This window comes from Biomphalaria glabrata, chromosome 9 (assembly GCF_947242115.1).
Source record: "Biomphalaria glabrata chromosome 9, xgBioGlab47.1, whole genome shotgun sequence".
NCBI lineage: Eukaryota > Metazoa > Mollusca > Gastropoda > Planorbidae > Biomphalaria > Biomphalaria glabrata.
Window position 1 is genome coordinate 7,958,653 of NC_074719.1, and position 19,704 is coordinate 7,978,356.

The window sequence follows — 19,704 nt, forward strand, 5'->3', positions numbered from 1 at the left end:
TCTTTAGCCAATTGTTAAGCTAATTGTTAAACTTTTCACATGTAAATTATGACAATGTGGTGTGAATTTACATTTTGGTTTTTATAGTTATGTTTTGTTTGGTGTAATGCACAAATTGCATTTCCTCACCTGGAACCCCCAAGGAAAGAGGAAGAGGAGACAGCTAAGAAATACATGTAGACTAAGACTGCTTTATTGATCCTTACGGAAATTTGTTGTGATTACAAGGACTCTTTTCTCATATAAAGACAACACAACAGAAAAATACACATAAATTTGGAAGCAGAAGCCAAGCAGATGGGCAAGACGTGGGGACAGTTGGAGAGATTCGCCCAGAACCAAGATGCTTGAAGAAAACTGGTTGGTAGCCTATGCCCCAGACAGGACCACAGAATGAGATGAAGTTTCTGATGCAAAAAAAAAAAGATTTGATTAACGTGAAGTGAATTTTTATTTGGGATTTCCATGGATAGTGCTATGCTGTAAAGGAAAGGTGATTGGAGACTGTATAGATTAGATTACTATATATGTGTCACTTAACTGCCACAAGAACTTATCTTTCATTTCAGAAATTACATTTGTCAACTACTTTGTCTTAATTAAGATCATTCTATGTTAAATACATGATTTTAAAACATTTTTTTCATTATACTCATGATCGAATTCCATTCTTTAATGTCGTTTTTTTTTTCAGTTACAAATTGAATCTTCAAAAGCATCTTCACAGCTACCTAGTTCAGCAGAAGTGAAAACTTCAGCTACAACTCCTACATCTCATACAGGAAAAGAAGAGAAAGCTAAGAAATCTGGTAAAGCAAGCAGCAAGGGTTCTAAAAAAAAGTAAAAACAAAAACTCCATATGAATGAACAAAACAATTCTTTTTTGTAAAACAGTTTATTAAAATTGTGACTGTAAATGAGCCTGTAAATGAATTTATAGATGTAAAGCATGATGCAGGAATGGAAATCAGAGCACTCAATTTTAAAAAAATGTTTTGATTTTCTGACATTTTAAAGAAACAACACCAATATATACACACATACAAAATTTGTGGGGTAAAAAAAATCTTGATGAAGCATTCTTTAAAAAAAAAGAAAAAGACTGTACATATCAAAATATTTTTGTTTAAAAGTAGATAGTAAATTGCATGACTTGTCTGAGGTATAGTTACCATATGTACATTGAGCAGGAAAGTGAAAGACAATGTAACATTTTTTTGTTGGCACTTTTTACAGTTGGCAATAATTAAATACTAAATACTTGCATGATTTTATGCTTAAATTGTATTTAGACTGCGGATTGCCACATGAAAGCATCTGGTGGTTGAACTGAGTAATAAATATACAGAATGCACAATCTCATCATCAATGTTTTTGACTGTACAGGTCAAATGAAATAATACTGGATAAGTTGCTCATAGTTACTCACTCCATTTGTTACATACAAAATATGAACAAAAAAAAAGATTCGGGAAATCTTTTTTAAGTTTCTTACATAAAGCAGTAATGGTTAAAATACATTATAAAAATGGTCCATTTAACAATAAACTTTAAAAATGCATTAAATTTACATACATATATATTTACATAACCCAAAGCCAAAAAATATTAATGACAGTTTTACATTGTCAAAAAAAAAAAATAATTATACATCAGGGATAGACTAAAATTAATAATATAAGTTGCCAAAATAAGAATAGAATGTAGCTATAAATGTTGGTTTTTTACACTTTGCATAAACATTGCCAAAAGTTTTTCTTCCAATGTTGTATTTGTGTTTATGTAATAGACTGTGTACATTCCTTATTAGCATTTTTCAAACTAGTATTTATATGTAGGTCAGTTAATATTTTTTTTTTTTAAAGATTACAATGACTATTATCATATCACAGTCATTAAGTTATCTTTATAAATATATTTGTATTTGATGGTTCACACAACTAATTTAGAAAATGTATAAACAGGTTTACGGTGAACATCAGAGTATTAAGGAATAATGCAGGAAAGCAATTTTAAATTAAATTTGGTCATAGCAGTCAAGAAGTTTTCTAACAAAAGAAAAAATGAAATAGATTCTTCCCTAAGTTTTCCTTATCAATATGGCGGTGTTCTATACTGTTTTGTGAGCCATCATGTTTCTTACTTTAGCAGGCTAGAAACTAAGTTAACAATGTTTGAAAATGTTCTGTAAAAATTTGCATATGTAAAAAAAAAAAAATTTTATCGAAAGAAATCTTGTGACAATGGAATAAAAATCTAACATGTCTAATTATTTAGGGGGTGGTTTCCATTATAAATTGTTTATCAATGTGTGGCCCTCTATTTTTTTTTTCTGTGATATAACATCATTAAATAGAGTCTCTTTCTTCATGAAGTTGTGTTTTTATTGCTGCGTTAGGGAATAATAGCTTCCAAAATTAAAGAGTAAAAATATACATGCAAATTTAAAAGTTTGTGAAAATATATTTACATTTTTTACAAGTCAAAAGTTTCCTAGTGGTCATCAGTCCTATCAGTTGTCGTCAATGTGAAAGTGTGGCATGCTTGGTAAAACCACTTGAAAAAATATGGAAAAACTTTAATAAGAATAATCAAAGTTTATACAGGAATGTAAAAGTCAAGTCAGGAATTACTATGAATCATCTCTAGATTGTCAAAACTATGTCAGAAAATGTCAAAACTATGTCAGAAATGCAATGGTAACTTAAGTGTAGAGTTAACAAAAATCTTTATTTGTGTAAAAAAAGGTGTGCTATCTTTCAATCTGTTGTTGCCTTTCATTATAGCAGATTACAAAATCTATAAGGCCCTTTCTCTTTCTGTGACCACATACCTAACAAGGACAGCAAAGATAGCTATCTATGCCATTCTGTCTCATGTTAAATGCCCTTAGGTGGTGCTTGAAATCTGTAAGAATCCTACAAATCCTAATTCCAAAACTGTTAGAATTTAGGCTCTAAGCTGAAAGTGAGCATTATCTCTATTTAAATGAATTATCATTGTATCTGAGAGAAAGATTTCACTATATTGAATAGTGTCTTAGATTAAAGTTTTTCTACTTTTGATCATAAAGAAAGATTGCACTATATCAACTCTACAACCAAGTCATTTCATGTCATCGAATTTCAAAACACAAAGAAAGAAAATGTTTAAAATAATTACTTATGTCCAACAAATAAAAGCAATATTCAATGCAAGATCATGAGGCATAATAATAGGTCAGGTGAATCACTCACTCAAGTCATTTTAAATGAGCAACCACCACCAAGAGTCACAAATCAACGCACACTTCTTTGGCTGGAATGACTTGACCTTGGTAATTTAGGCAAAAACTTGACAAGCCCAATCAAGATACAAACCCAGAACTTACAAGAATAAACTATTTAACATATACCAGTATGGTCCACCATTTAAATATGCACCACCATTAAAGTATGCTCTACCACTTACATATACGCCAACATTTAAGTATGCACCAACTTTTAAGTATGCTCCACCAGTTAAGAAATATCAGTAAGCTCCACCAGTTAAAAAATATCAGCATGGTCCATCAGTCAACAATCAGTATGCTCCACCAGTTAAGAAATATCAGTAAGCTCCACCATGCACATTTTCCCCCACTTGCCATCAACCTGCCATTACATTCTCATAATCAGAGACATCTGACTGCTTTCTTAAGTATATGTATATGTGTATTAATTGGATGTGACACTTTTCAACACAACTTTGAAAAACTTTCAATTTTCTTGGGCCTTAAGGGCAAGAAAAAAAGCATGTTTCTTTTTGTGGTCACAGTATCATAAGATTGAATTAGCACAAAGGTTAGTTAAAAATTATTGAAACTATTACTTGTCATTAATATGCTTTAGTTTGATGCTCTTTAAGCCACCATTTTCACCTTTAAAAAAAGAAAAGCTAACCTTGTCTTCAGTGATCATTGAGGCCCTAAAATTAAGATTAAATTAAGTATCCTGTCAAATATCAAGGTCAGCAGTACAAGTGAGTCAAGCACACAAGTCTGTCTAAGGTTTTAGTCTTCAGTTGTGATAGCATAGTAGTTTGTCTATAGTTTCTTCTCTTTGTCATTTGTTTCTTCTATCTATTGGTCTAATAAATAGGATTCATTTACAACATGGCACTAAGAAAGATGAGATTAAATGGCAACAGCTGTGATCACAAGCTAACTAAAACAATAACGAAGTTCTAATTTGATTCAACAATGAAAAATGATTTTTTTAATAACTTTAAAAACTTTAACAACAGAAAAACAATTATTTGATCATTTCGAAATCAAATGTCTCTTTAAAATAACTTCTAACTTCTTAATGAATATATATATATATATCTATATGTATATTCAATTAATCTGTTTGATATCATTGTATCATGATTAAATACTTTTTAAAATCACTTTTTAATGCATTATATAAAGAAAATGTTGTATGACATATTCAAACTTGAGTGCTTAAGCCACCTCATCAAGCCAATTCACTAACCACTGTGCCAGCAAAGTGTTTATGAAAATAGAAGGTTTTATAAGTATCTATTGTAAGTTTCAAACTTTTAAGCAACAACCTAATTTTCTAGACAAAGTATAAGGGGGACTAATTCAGCTTATACAACCACATCTGTCATGTATGCTTTTTCCCTTGTTTGTTACCAAACAAAATAATTATATACCATTAGTTAATTAACTTATGGGTTATTTTTTTTTTTTATTGATTCTTGTTTAGTCAGCTACAAGATAATTGTGCAAAATTTCAACTTGATCTGAGATTGGGTGTGGGAGAAATTGTACAATTTTTTACCAGACAGACAGAGTGATTGAAATAAGCTTTGTACAAATTACACAGGAGCTCCTATTGGATTAAAACAATTGGATTAATACAATGGACTTGGCCACATGGAACCTTAGTAAATGGGCTTTAGAAGGGTAAACCATTCATATTAGATCTGAATATAGGCATAGACCCATGTCAGCGGTGGTTGGGGAGTGGATAGGTCAAAACGGTTATCACCACATTACAAAGAAGTCACAAATCATCTCTGGATTATAGATATATATACATTCAATACTTAACTATGCCCATTACATAATAATAATAGCTGTGTTTTTAGCTGAATGAAGGTTGATAATGTATTATTCAGTATTTTCCAAATGTAAAGTCTTGCTTTCAATCCACAGATATATTCTGGAGCACTAGACATTTTATTTCTAAAGGAATTTTTTTTATCTTGCATAGCAAATTGTATTGAATCTAGAATATTATATAAACTAAAGTTTTCATTTGACACTTGGAAATAAATAACTGATCTTTTACATACATGATTGTTAAATGTAAAAATGTATCTACTCAGTTATAAAATGATATCTACCTACATTTTGGTGGTTTGGTCTTTGCTTGCTCTGTGTAACTTTGATTTGCTTCTAGAAATCTTGAAAATCGTTGAGAAGATGGATGGAGATTTTGACTGCTGCTCGGGTAAGGGAGAGGTGGGGGACGCTGGAGTAGAGGTTACTGTGGGGGACACTGGAGTAGAGGTTATGGTGGGGGACACTGGAGTAGAGGTTATGGTGGGGGAAATTTCAGATGATATCAGTGTGCTCGTTGAAGTTCCTGGCGAAATTGATAAAGGCGGGATGGGAATGATAACAGATGCTTGCACGACACTGGACTGTTGATTTGGATTATCAACACAAACAATCCTTCGAAATGACTGTAGAAAAATAAAGAGTAACATTTCAGAAATTATTCATTTCTTGAAGTAATTAAAAAGGAATTGTGTTACTTGTCTTGTAAACAAGTTTTATACAATTAGGCATAGGACAGAAAAATTAGTATGCTTATTAAGTTGAAATTCTTAGTAGAGGTCTTTGGGTAGGAAAATTTGAGAAAGTCTATTGGTAGCTAAGTAGTAAGGAGTTATAAAGCACTTGGCTTCCAAGTGACTTTAAGAATATCCCTGAATCAACCTAATTCTAAGTGGGTACCTGACATTAGGGAACGTAAAAGTGGTTTGTCAATGTTCTGTCCATATGACACCCTCATTAACCATCGGCCATAGAAACAGATGACCTATAGTCTATAGAGCACAAAGTCTGAAAGGGGTACTTAACTTTTTTTTTTAATGGGTCCACCAAGGTCCACTAAACTTTTTCTAAAGAATAATAGTAGTCAAGCTGACCACATAATTTTATGTCATTTGCCACATGGACCTACTGATCTAAAAAGAAACTACAATTTCTTACAGAAAAGAATTAATTGCTGACCTGTTTTCCATTCGATGTTTTTGTTCTTAAACAAGATTGATCATCCACTGTAGACTAAAATCAGAAACCAATATGTTTTTAAATAAGCCTCTACACATTAAAAATCTGTTCGGATACGCATTATATGCAAAACTTATATTGATTTAATTTAACATCTTGACTAATCTACACAGAACAGGTGTGTTTCTTTAGCTTACTCAAACAATATACCATTATATATATATATATATACAATTTAAGTCAAGCACATAGGTCTATGCCTAGATTCAGATCTAATATGGATGGTTTACCCTTCTAAAGCCCATGTACTAAGGTTCCATGTGGCCAAGTGTTAGAAAATATGGGAGCTGAATGTTACTTTCCAACCCTGAACTACATATAATCTCAGCCTTTCCTGTGTCAAGTCGACAAGATTCTTGACTCTAGCTATAACAACTTCCTCCTCCTAACCATGTTATATTACCGGAAACGGTTTATGATATATTAAGAGGAACTTACCTTTACAAGGTCTGATTCCACAACGCTGATTCTGTCATAAATATGGTCTCCATCTAAAGATGACATAAATGATTAAACAAAATAATAAATTACTTCATGTCATGATGTGTGACTAAAATGTGACATATAATAAGAAAAGATTTTTTAATTTTATTTACCCTGATGAGAACATTAAAACACACTTACTGTCTTTATTTGCATCAAAGTATACATTCATTGGCTGAGACTGTGTTGGTGGCAAAAGTGGAAACTTAGCCGGCAAGGGTGGTGGTGGGGAATGACAATTTATGGGAAATCTGGCTTGTGGTGGAGTTATAGATGGGAAAGGTGGGGGCAGTGTGGAGGGCAAAGGTGGGGGTAATGTGAGGGGTAGTGGTGGTGCTTGAACAGGAGACACAGGACTTTTTTTAGATCTTCTTGGTAGAGGAGGAACAACTTCTTCTGTCAATGATATTTCATTTAGAGCTTGCAAAGACTGGCTTGCTTTGAGAGGGATGGATCTTGGGGAGTAAAACTGAGCCGTGGATACACTTGACCTGCGACATCTGCTGGGCATTGGTTTGTTTCCTTTCTGAACTGACTTCCCTTTGATATATGTGCCAGGTTGTATTTGCTGATCTACTTCTTCAATCTGCTGAGACACAAACACTTTCAGAGTTTGCTCTAATCTAGGAGGAGTGACAGCCCTTGCAACTGTTGAAACACCAGGGGACTCTGGGCTTTCCCTTCCTTTCCTTGATCGAGTTGGCATATTTAGTGGTTGACTGACATTTATTTCTTCCATCGTTTTATCTGATGAGTCTAAACTGTGATATCTGCCATGTTTAATGGACCCAACAATGGTGGGTGATGTAGCTGGCTTTGGCAAAAATTTATCATAAGAATGTTTAGGTACTGATGATAGTTGAAGAGCTGTCATTGTCATGTAGTCTGACTCGGTAGAACCTTGTGCACATCCTTGATCTTCCTCAGTTTCTTTCTAATAAAAGAAAAAAATCATGCAATAACTGAAATCACAAAAAGGAAAGAATTATGTTGTAATCAATCTTTCGACTCAGGATCGGACACAACAGAATGTGACAACACATGTACCAGAAGCTCAAAATTGGAACCAGTGAAATCTGCCCATGTGGAGTGTCATCAGAGAATGCCTCCCATATCATCCAAAACCGTACAAAACACTGGCCCCAAAACACCCCAATAAAAAGAAAACTATATGGAGATCTCCCTGATTTGGAAACCACTGCGCAGTTCATCTAATCTATTGGTCTAGTCATCTGCACACTCCAACACTCCAAATGAGAACGAAGAAGAAGAATTAGCACGTGCTATGAAAATCAAGAAATGTTTTAAAAAACAATCCAGGACTAGAACTACGTGTAAAGAGAGGAACTACCCATTCAAATTCATACAGACTCAGTCAAAATATCTCAGTGATCTACTTTTAGAGTCTATCAAAAAAAATATTTTTTTAACTTTTTGCTTAATGGTGTAGAAATTTCTTTGTTCAATTCTAATAAAGCTGGCTAAAGATTGACAGTTTTAAACTAAAAATTATACTAAGCTGCATTAATATGAATAGCTTTCCATTCTCTTGCAATTTATTCAGAAATATTATAAAGAGTGGTATTCATTTCAGCTGATTCTACAATTTAAATGTAGCATTTGTATGGAGGTTCAGTGGCTGAGCTGTAAAGCACTTGGCTTCTGAACCAGAGGCCCCAGGCTTGAATCCTGATGAAGACTGGGATTTTTAATTATGGGATCTTAGGGTGCCTATGAGTCCACCCAGCTCTAATGGGTACCTGTTATTAGTTGGGGAAAAGTTAAGGTGGTTGGCTGTTGTGCTGGACACATGATACCCTTGTTAATAGTAGGCCACAGAAACAGATGACCTTTACATCATCTTCCCTATAGACCACAAGGTGAAAGGGAACTATTCACTAGATAGTAGGCCACAGAAACAGATGACCTTTACATCATCTTCCCTATAGACCACAAGGTGTGAAAGGGAACTATTCATTAGATAGTATGCTCAACAGAATACAAAGATAGTGAGCAGTCATCACAATTGCCAGTAGTCTTTAGGTTAATTTTTTTTTCCTTTAATGTTAAAGACATTTACTATGGACTAAAAGTTACATCAATCAAGCTCAGTTGCCAAAGTACATATAGAGATTTTACTGTAGTCAATAAGTCATGATCAAATACTTACTGGTGTTGTGCCTTCTTTACTTTTAGTGCTTTCATCTAGGAAATAAATAAATAGATGACGTTGATTTTGTTATCTTGATAAAGTGTATAAAGTGTACTTTTACTTTATATGTCAAGATTTAGGTATATTCTGAACAACAAAGAATGAGTATTCTATTTTGTACATAACTAGCTTTTTTTTTTTAAATAAACAATATTTAGTAGGTGATAAAAGATGAAACCAGGATCTTTAGACCTTGATGATGTCAGGAGAGCTTTCACAAGCCAAGTTATAAGCTTAATATGTGTAGGGTGTATTCAATTAAAAGAAAAGTCAATGGGGATCTTTAAAAACAATCTGTTACCAGGATGAAGTGTTCCTCTCTTCTCTGCTAAGGCTTTCAGTCAGGTCACTGAGACGTACATAAAAGCCTAATTCATAAAGCGCTGGCTGTGTGTGTGTTTCATGTTTGAATGTTGTTTGCATTTATATTGTTATAGTTTTAAAAGTAATGCTGAGGTGGACCATTGTGGTCATGCTGGATTTCCATTTCATTGGACCAATACAATTATTTCACTATATTGCTAAGTGTACTATCAAGTTATATTTCTATGAGTCTAATTATATTGCTAAGTGTACTATCAAGTTAGTCTATGCTATGCTTGATTGCTGTACTTACATGACATCTTTCTTATCTGAAATTTTAAAAAAATGCATTAGTCTTTTTATACTAAATTGAAAACAATGTATGTTATGAATATGGTCAAACTAAAAAGTAACTTAAGAGACAAAGTCTCTTTGTACTTAGTAGCCATTTCATGAAAATGATCATATTATAATGACATTTTACTGTAAAATCTCAATGAAATATCATACCTCATAAAAAGCCTCTAAGAAATCCGCCATTTGTAAATGTTCATATTTTAAAGCCAATTTTTCAGGTGTCAAGCCATCTTTATTCTTTATTTGTAGTGCATGAAATGAAAAAGGCTGCATTGACAGAGTCTCAGCCAGCATTAATAGATTATACTTTGCAGCAAGATGAAGAATTGTTGGCATCTCCTGGGGTGACTTAGCTAATTTGTGAAAGAAACCATGAGATCAAAAAAGAATTTTATTAAGTCATGTTGTAATTGCATTATATCATTGTTAAAATTATGTAAGATTAAAGAAAATGATTAAATGAGCTAATTGAATTTAGAATACAATTAAATAGAAAAATAAGTACTTAACTAATTATTCTTTAATGTAAACAAATAGTTGTACCAATAATATACTCACCACAAGAATGCCTGTCTAAATAATTGGCTTTGATAGTAGCATCTATATCTATATCTATTTTTTTAGGCCATATTGAAAGATCTGCTTTGCTGAACATTTCTGATAGGAACTTGTCTACAGCCTCTGATGATGTCTCATTCAGACGTAGAGACTGGGCCAAGAATTCGTTTGGGTTGACTATGTCCTCCAGCAAAGAGGATAGGATATCCATTTTATCTTTGTACATAATTATCTCGGTCCCAATTGTTTGACCACATGCTGAGAATATGTCTACTTGTAGCTTGTTTAAATGGCATTCTTGGGGGAAAAAATACAGACATGTTAGGATGGGAGCCATTAGGATGTTTGTGTAATTTTGTAATATGCAATTATAAGAATAAACAATTATTAGCAGATCCCAATTAAAGGGGGAATCTTCTTTATCCGGCTGCTTTGCACATCTAGGAAGTAAATTAACAAGGACAGAAAAAGAAAATAAAGATATATCAAGTTAGAATAACAAAGTTAAAGTTGTTTTTCTTATACCAATTTTATACCATTTAGGCTAAAAAAATACAGTCTCTCCAAAACAAAATCGAATTATTAAAACTAATATTAACTCAGTTTTCTTGAAGAAACAACAAAGACTAGCAAAATTAAACTGCTCTTACAAAATAGGGTTCTATATAATTTTAAGGTCATCACTTCTTTGTACATTCATCTTCTATGTACAAATGCACCAAAAACAAATCTCAATGATATGGTTCTAATAAAACAAAAATGAATTTTCATTTTCATGAACAATGTTACAAACCCAAATCATATAGCCTAATGGTGCTACTTGTAAATACACTGATCTACAATGTTTAGCTTTAAAACACTTTTTGTATTATTGTCTAATTTTAATTATTGTGCATGTTCCAATTAATATTTTAATCAATATAAAAATTCCAAATAGGATGTAGAAAAATTAAAGGTGGTTGGTCATTGTGCTGGCCACATGACACCCTCATTAATCATGAGCAACAAAAACAAATGACATTTACATCATCTGCCATATAGATTGCAAGGTCTAAAGGGGGAACTTAAATATGATATATGGGTAAAAAATGAATTTAATCGACATCATTAGTACATTGTTTTCTTAAAATGCTACAATTTTGTTCACACATCTTTAGCTTACAAAAAAGCAAGCTTGAAAAGCAAATTAAATTTTATAAAAAGAAAAGTTTTAGTAGCAGGTCAAACAATTTTTTGTACCAATACAAAGTAAATGGGTCAATTCTGAACAAAGACACCTTAAATTCTCATTTCAATCATTTTTTAAATTATCACTAAATCATTCATTCAAAGAATAACAAACCTGGTGCCTGGAACTCATAGCGACCATCAACTGATCTTCTAATTGTCAGCCGAAATCCATTATCAAATGACAAGCTTAGTGATCCTATCTCCAAGGAAGAGACTAAGTTTGTCTCTAGTAGAATGTGGATGGTGTCACCAGCCTGAAATTTAAAATGAAAACTGTTGCCAAAACCACATTAAAAAAACTACCTAGTGAAAAAAATGAAAGAAAAATGCCAAGTGGTAAATTGATGTGTTGATAAATGAAGGTCTTAAATCTTCTTGCATGTTTGAAATTTTCAGAAATTTTTTTTAGAACCAAAAAGGTTCCTAAATATAGTAAAATTACTGATGTTTTAAGCTATTTATCCAAATTTCAAGAGGTACTGTGGCTGAACAGTAAAGAACTTGGTTTCCAAACTGGGGATCCCGGGTTTGAATCCTCTTGAAGACTTGGATTTTTTATTTTGAGATCCTAGGGCGCCTCTGAGTCTATCCAGCTCTATTGGATACCTGACATTAGTTGGGGAAAAGTAAAGATGGTTGGTCGTTGTACTGGCCACATGACACCCTTGTTAACTGTAGGCCACAGAAACAGATGACATTTACATCATCTTCCCTATAGACCACAAGGTCTGAAAGGGGAACTTTACTTTTAATTTTATTACAATTTTAAGATGTACTTTACGTAACATTTAAAAGGGCAAATAAAGTTGCCTAAAAAGGTGAAACATCCTAGCTTACATCCAAACATTGATAACATATGAGCATAGCAGGGATAACCCACTAATTGAAACCAAATCTTCTGTTCCTTTTAACCCAAGAGTGATACGAGGGTAGGGCTTAAATGTTGCTTTTGTAAATAAACAAAAATGTTTACCAAAACAGGTGTTGCTGGCACTAGGCGACATTTCTTTAGTGTTGGCACTGGCATAGGCTCCTGTTGTTGCTCCAGAAAAGAGATCAATGCTATAATGCAGGGGCCAAAACTGTTACTCTGTTTGCCTATTGCTTCAATGTGAAAACATTGCATGTCTTGGAAGACTGAGGGAATAAAAGACTGTACTACCTCTATTTCTACATGGAAGCTCAGTGCCACTAAAGGTTTCTCTCCATTCTCTTTGATGAGAGCAATTTCCCTAAAATAATGGTGAGAGTTTCAAATTGAAGTCTATAAAGACTACAAGACATTACAAAATATTCTACAGAAAATTAGTAAATTAATAGAATAAATGAATTTACCAACAACCAATCCTATCTACTTCTTTAAAAATATATTGCCTGAGAAAATGGCTTGTTTGAAAACGGCTGTATGAAAGAAATAGTATATACCTATCATTATCATCCAGGCCTTTCAAAAACTCGATCATTGATGGAGTGACCACAAGCACTGTAATATGGGCTGGAGGTAATGGAGAGGTTGGCTGTAATGAGCCAGAGGATCCAGAAGTTGAATGCCTTTGTAAGTCATAGAGATCCACCACCAAATTGTACCGGTCACCACCAGATAACTTTTTGTGGATAGCTTCTGCCACTGCGGTGCCATCACTGACATAGAAAATTCGGAAGTCTGCTGGCTTCTGAACTAGAAAACAAACACACAAAAAAAAAACAGTATGCATTAAATTTAAAAATAAAGACAAGATCTAAAAATCTAGATCTAAATAAAATATGCAATGTTCAAACATAAGTCTCTAACACTAACATGCATGACAAGATTGACACGTGGTGACGTGCCACAAATACGCGTAGGATGTGGACATGGGCTAATAAAAAAAAATATGTTAATTGAATATTTTATATTAGGCCTATAATTGAAAATGATCTCTTCGAAATCAAGTGTGTATATTTTATAAGATAATGGACAAAATACAATAACACCACATATAATTATTATCTAGACTAGAGTAGATCTAATTGCTTTATACCTTTAGCCTTTACTTTACATTTTTCTTAGTAGAAAATTATAGGCCTATCTAGTCTAGTTTACTCTAGATCCAGAATTCTAGATTCTCGATCTAAATCTAATCTAGATCTAGATAGTAGTATCATCTAGATCTGTCTAATCTTTATCATCCCGATGATCCCCTCCTATTACTATTAAATTATTAATAATGTCAATGTTTAATTTTAATCTAAAAATTCTAATTCAACTAGATTGGTAGATCTAGAATCTAGATCTGGGGAAAAGATAGATAATTAAAATTGCCAACGTTCTCTTTAGGAGTTTATATCTAAAAAGTTCATGTTTCTTTTATCTAGATCTAGATATACACATTTATTTTATAAGCATGAACCACACATACTTCGCTGTTCACTCACTAGATTTGAAATAATCTTAAAAGTGGAGAGCTTTCGGGAAAACCCGGTGTCTATAAGCTAGTTCATTGGATTTTTCCACTCAACAATTCTAAAAATATGTACTTTCTCGGAAAGCACCCGCTGTCATGTAAACATACAATTTGTCTGCTCAGCATCTTTGCCTTCTTGCGGAAAACGTGAAGAAATCAACAAATAAACCTACTTGATGGACATACAACTTTCCAATTCAGTTTTCGAGTTTGCTAATATAGCTAGATTTAAATGTTTACGAGGAATATTTTTAAAAATGTAAGATTTGAATTTTTTTTTAAAAATGGTATTGCTGCCATGAGCCTGTTGAGCGGACTGTAAATTGGCTACGTGTGTGGGGGGGGGGGGGGCGGAGGGTATTATAATACCGTATTAAAATATGTTTTATATAATGGCAGGGGGAATTCAAGATGTAATATGGTCTATAGATGTATGTACAAATGTGATAACGACTGCTGCTGTAATACCTTGTTCATTTGCAAATCTGCATTGCATTCAATTATGTAATGGACCTCATTCACCAATCGTAAATAAACACATTTAGCCACGTCATAATATTGATAAAACAATGAAAAATACGTATCACGTGACAGCCACTATGGATTACATAATTTGTATAGAAGGTATATAGAATCACGTGGCTAAATGTTTGTTTACGATTGGTGAATGAGGTCCATTACATTACGAATAAAGAAACAACATAATTATGATTATCTAGCCCGCCGATTTGTGATCTGATTAGTGTCGCTATCTAGACCGGTCTAAGGGAGTTGGAGGCCCTAGGCAATGTGAATTAATAAAGTAGACGAAATGTCCTGTTTATAACTATCGGTAGACAATGTCCTTTAGACGAAATGTCTTGACGCTTGAAGTAGACGAAATGTCCTGACGCTTGAAGTAGACGAAATGTCCTGACGCTTGAAGTAGACGAAATGTCCTGACGCTTGAAGTAGACGAAATGTCCTGACGCTTGAAGTAGACGAAATGTCCTGACGCTTGAAGTAGACGAAATGTCCTGACGCTTGAAGTAGACGAAATGTCCTGACGCTTGAAGTAGACGAAATGTCCTGACGCTTAAAGTAGACGAAATGTCCTGACGCTTGAAGTAGACGAAATGTCCTGACGCTTGAAGTAGACGAAATGTCCTGACGCTTGAAGTAGGTCAAACGTCACAAGTAGAGAACCTAAACCCCTATTTGTTACAGCAGAATGAAAAGGGGCCTTCGATCGGAAGTTTCAACGCATCATCTTTGGATGAACGCTCAATATAGTAACATTAATATAGTTGCTTAGCGTCCCCCTTTATTTGTTTTGTTTCGTTCCGATCTTTTTATCACGAAAAATATACGTTCAAATGACCCTACAACTTTTTAAAGTATTGGCCTATAGGCTATTTAACTTCCGACTTCCGTGGTTAACAAAATACCCGTTCCATCCCAAACTCCAAGTCTAGCCCAGCGGGTACTTTTCAACTTGACCTAGATCTATATCAGATACAAAAGCCTTCACTACAGTGCCTCGCCACAAAACAATAAATTTGGGGGGTGACATGACGCAACAGGCAATCGCAAGCTGAATAGTTTTGCCATCTCTCCTAACCACACGGCTGCCACAACAAAAGGCTCCCCCCCCCCCCCGCTCTTTCTCTTGGGAGTATAGAAAAATGTGTGGGGTGGGGTAAACAATGGTAGTGGAGGGAAGGTCATTTGATTCAAATGTCCACTAAATGGTCAGTGACACAGGTGTAACTTGCTCAGAATACTTAGTCTTACAACTAAAAACAAAATAAACACATCACGTTTTATGTAATATATAAGAGATCAAATTAATCTCTCTCTCTCTCTACACACACACACACACACACACACATATATATATATATATAAATATACACAGCGCTTTTTTTTTGTGACGGTAAGGAACCCGTACGGCGTACCGGTACCTTTTTCAATGTGGGGAAAAATATTACTTTTCTTGCATTATTATTATTATTTCTTGTTTATTATTAATTTATTACTAATTAAAGTTAATCAATCAGTTCGCATAATTAACGTAGATTAAAAGTATCATGATCTTAAAAAAAAAAGCTTATACCTTTTGACAACGTTTTTAATTTAATTAAAAAAAAAAACTTTGTGCTCAACAATATTTACGAAGGTATACAAATATTTTTTATTCAATTTGCTACGAATAAACTTGTCTAGTTATATTTATTTAAAGTGCTTTTTTAAAAACTATCTTGGATGTGGATAAACGTGAATTTCTTTTTTTTTTTAAGTCAAATGTTTTTCTATGAGTATTTCTTTTGAATTCTCTCTCATTGACATTTTGTACAATTGTTTTCCTCTCACATTAAGTACTCTATAAATAAAATAAACTGTCACGGACATTAAAACATGATGCTCTCAGGGTTCAGCAATTAGGTCACCGTTGCTATTTTTGTTTGTATTTGATTTGTAAACTATGACTAGGCTGAAAAACAGGTTCAACATATCTGGCTTTCATTTTTACAATGGACAACAACAACAAAAGAACTGATGAGAGCTCATAATGTAGATAGGTCTAAATTTACTTAAGTATTGGTCGTCAAGAAACGTCTACATCTAACTAGATTGTAATTATTACTAGATCCATCCCAAGCTGATCAGAGGCTCTTAATCTTGGACATATTTGAAATAGCAATTATACATGGCAGTAGACATATTGCTTAATGACGAAATACGAAGACTCCACTACGTTATGTTTGAAATGTATGTTTAGTGTTTTTAGTTGTCTGGTGTGTATGTTTTTCAATTTCCCACCGGCTGAGACCTATAAACAAAATATCTTGAAATGAACAGTTTTTTTTATCTCTCTGCTGTTGACATAAAATGTGCTTTCTGTCTTGGGTTGTCTTGGTAAAGAATTATAAATGGGTATATGTTTAAGGCAAGAGAGGGAGGTTTTAAAATAGCAACATGGACAGTTTGTTGTGATTTGCCGACGCGACAATAGTCAAACGCGTAATTAAAAAAGAGTGTGCGCGTCTTGACTGTTTGGTGAGAACACCAATGCTTGTGTGAAACCGCTTCTTGGGGAAGCCACTATCTTAAATAGAGCATGACTCTTGGTAGCCTGTAAGATAATAACACTAATAAAAAAAATAGCCGTGAAATAAATACTATGCAGATAGTGAAATGGGAAACACAAGAAGAATAACCACATTGACGTGACCAACCCTTTACACTAACTTAGATCTAAGTACAAGTTAATTAATTATAATTAGAATGTCATGCTGTTGACCTTCAGTAGCCCCGACTACGTGGGGGAGGGAGGTACTAAGTAGAGGTATCGAGCGTGTTTTCTGAGATCAGAAATGTTCAGAGCTCGTCCATTTATCTTTACAATGTGACATTAAGGTGAACTTTCACGACTTATTCTCGTGTAATCAATTGATTGACCTGAGCCCACGCCACATTTTTCTTGCATACTTTAGATACTGTCCAGTGGCCTAAAAGGAATCCTAGCTATGCATGCACATCTCTTCTTGCAATGTAGATTATACATGACACAAGACTCCGACGTACACATAAGATAACATTGAATGTAGGTTGATATTAGTGCTCATTCATCACAACAGGTTTAATTCGCTATATTCTGATGTATTCTTTTTAGAACTTAATGTTAGAAAACGTCTATTTTAAAAAAAAAAGTTAATCCTACGATATACAAGCATAACTACAAGATGATTTATTGTTTACATTTTGTATTTTGTAAGCAAGGTTGAGATTTTATAAAACAGAGAAGTGAAGCTAATTTAAGATTTAAGCCGATTACTTAAATATATTTTTTTCCATACATAAACTATCCTCAGAAATGTGTTTTTGTTCTGTTATAATCTCCCATTGGAAACTGCTTCAGATCGCCAAAATTTAAACATCTTGTTTGAATACCTGCTGCTTTGTTTGAAAAATACATGATTTAATAACACTATTGTCACAAAGCAGAAAATAATGAATTGATAATTATTTACATTTTTTACTTAGCGCATAGTTAGATAAAGTCAGTAAAGGGCACAGTTTATCTTCTCAGTTTTCTGTATACACAGGCATATGATATAGTTTTTAAAAAATTGCACTATTGCTTTTATTTATTAATGAACAAATCATCATATCTAGTTCTAAGTTAGTAAGTATTAGTAATTTTAGGTAATGTAGTTAAAAATATTTTTTTTATCAAATAATGTAATAAATGATTACAAATGAAATAATTGCTTTACGGCTAAGGCTAAGGGCTTAGACTAGTTACACTTACCTTTTTTCATGTCAGTAGTTGACTTGATAGTAAACAAACAATGTGGTATCTATAATCCTTCTAGCGAACACTAAATTAAAAAAAATACACAAGTCTCCACAAGGAGAACCCCCCCTAAAATTGATAAAACTGAAACTATACAACGTTCATTGACAGGACCTAGCTCTGTCTGGTAACCACGCCGTGGAGAGCTCTAGTAATAAACAAACGAAAGCGAGGCTGTCCAACCTTGAGTTTGAACACTGGTCATCGGGGTAGACCATCTGTAATCCAATAGATGTCCGGCCAAGGCTTTTGTTTACCTTTGCAGACGCTGCGATAACACACACCTATGTCAAAGGCTGCGCGACCTTGACTCTGAAAAGTATTACGCGCGCATTTCCGTACAGCGTGGAAAACAAAAGATTACATTTTGGGGCCTAAAATGGGTTTTAGAAAGGAAAAGAGTAGGCAAGCGATAAAAGGATAGCATTTCTTTGTTATTTTAAATTGTTTGATAATTGTTTTGTTTGTCAAGGGTTTCTCAGCACTTTATTTCTCGCAATCAAATTTTGTAACGTTGGATAACCTTCTCAAGCAGTGTTTATCCAGTATCCCCAACAGATAGGCCTAACCTTCTCAAGCAGTGTTTATCGAGTATTCCCAACAAATAGGCCTAACCTTCTTAAGCAGTGTTTATCCAGTATCCCCAACAGATAGACCTAACCTTCTCAAGCAGTGTTTATCGAGTATTCCCAACAGATAGGCCTAGGCCAAATATAACACTTTGTTTTTGCATTCCACAGGTTTGAGAAACGCTTTTGAAGCCACAACAAAGTGAAAATCCGTTAAGAACAATTTAGGCTGTTCGTTATTTCTAATTTTAACGTTTTAATAAGCAGGAAACATGTTGAAACTTTAATTAGAGTAAATATAAATACAGACGAAGGCGTCATGGTCCAAACACTGTTTTATTTACGATCAATCAGGATTTTCCTTATGTTCATTATATTTGCATATACATGTGTTACTCTGCCTCAGTAAATCTTAATTTATTTTCAACAAATCTGATTTTTTTTTTCATTTACATGGACATCTATCACTTCCTGCATGTGTTTGTCAAGTCAGTTATGTAGAAGTTTTAAGTTTTATGTTTACAATGATCAATGCTACATAACATTACCGTTTGTTTTTTTTTACAATTGGAATACTCACGTTGATAAACAAAATCAAATAGAAAATAATCAGGACATTTTTACAAGTTAAACATGAATATAAAATGTTAATTAACCTAAGTTAAAACAATATGTGGGGGCACAGTGTCTGAGTCGTTAAGCGCTTGGCTTCCGAACCTGGGGTCCTGGGTTCGAATCTCCGTGAAGACTGGAATTTTGAGCTTCGACGCCCCTGAGTCCATTAGAGTTGGGTACTCCAATTTCCAACTCCAACATGTTTATATTACGTCATTATTTGTTATGGATATATTGTGAAAGTACTTGAAAGGATGCGACGT

At 33.6% G+C, this 19,704-nt stretch overlaps 2 protein-coding genes across 10 annotated transcripts in view; one reads left to right on the plus strand and one right to left on the minus strand.

The window, feature by feature from the left end:
* LOC106067454 (axonemal dynein light chain domain-containing protein 1-like) overlaps positions 1-2,370 on the plus strand; it is a 29,158-nt gene extending 26,788 nt beyond the window's left edge. For all 8 annotated transcript variants that reach the window (XM_056040883.1, XM_056040890.1, XM_056040885.1 and 5 more), the window contains one exon: positions 695-2,370. In XM_056040883.1, coding sequence (XP_055896858.1) covers positions 695-844 — 150 coding nt within the window. In that variant the 3' untranslated portion in view covers positions 845-2,370. The remainder of the gene's footprint in view (positions 1-694) is intronic.
* LOC106067457 (uncharacterized) lies at positions 1,089-18,464 on the minus strand. Of its 2 annotated transcripts, XM_056040891.1 has the most exons (13): positions 18,213-18,464; positions 12,900-13,152; positions 12,448-12,706; positions 11,587-11,728; positions 10,245-10,541; positions 9,840-10,039; positions 9,643-9,658; positions 8,985-9,019; positions 6,956-7,748; positions 6,770-6,822; positions 6,272-6,325; positions 5,381-5,718; positions 1,089-4,498 (listed from the first exon to the last, which is right to left on the minus strand). In XM_056040891.1, exons 1-13 carry the CDS (start codon positions 18,220-18,222, stop codon positions 4,492-4,494), a joined length of 2,457 nt encoding a protein of 818 aa, XP_055896866.1. In that variant the 5' UTR covers positions 18,223-18,464; the 3' UTR covers positions 1,089-4,491. The 2 variants fall into 2 exon arrangements, with proteins under 2 accessions (XP_055896866.1, XP_013082091.2); XM_013226637.2 differs by lacking the exon at positions 6,272-6,325.
* Between the last annotated feature and the right edge of the window lie 1,240 nt (positions 18,465-19,704).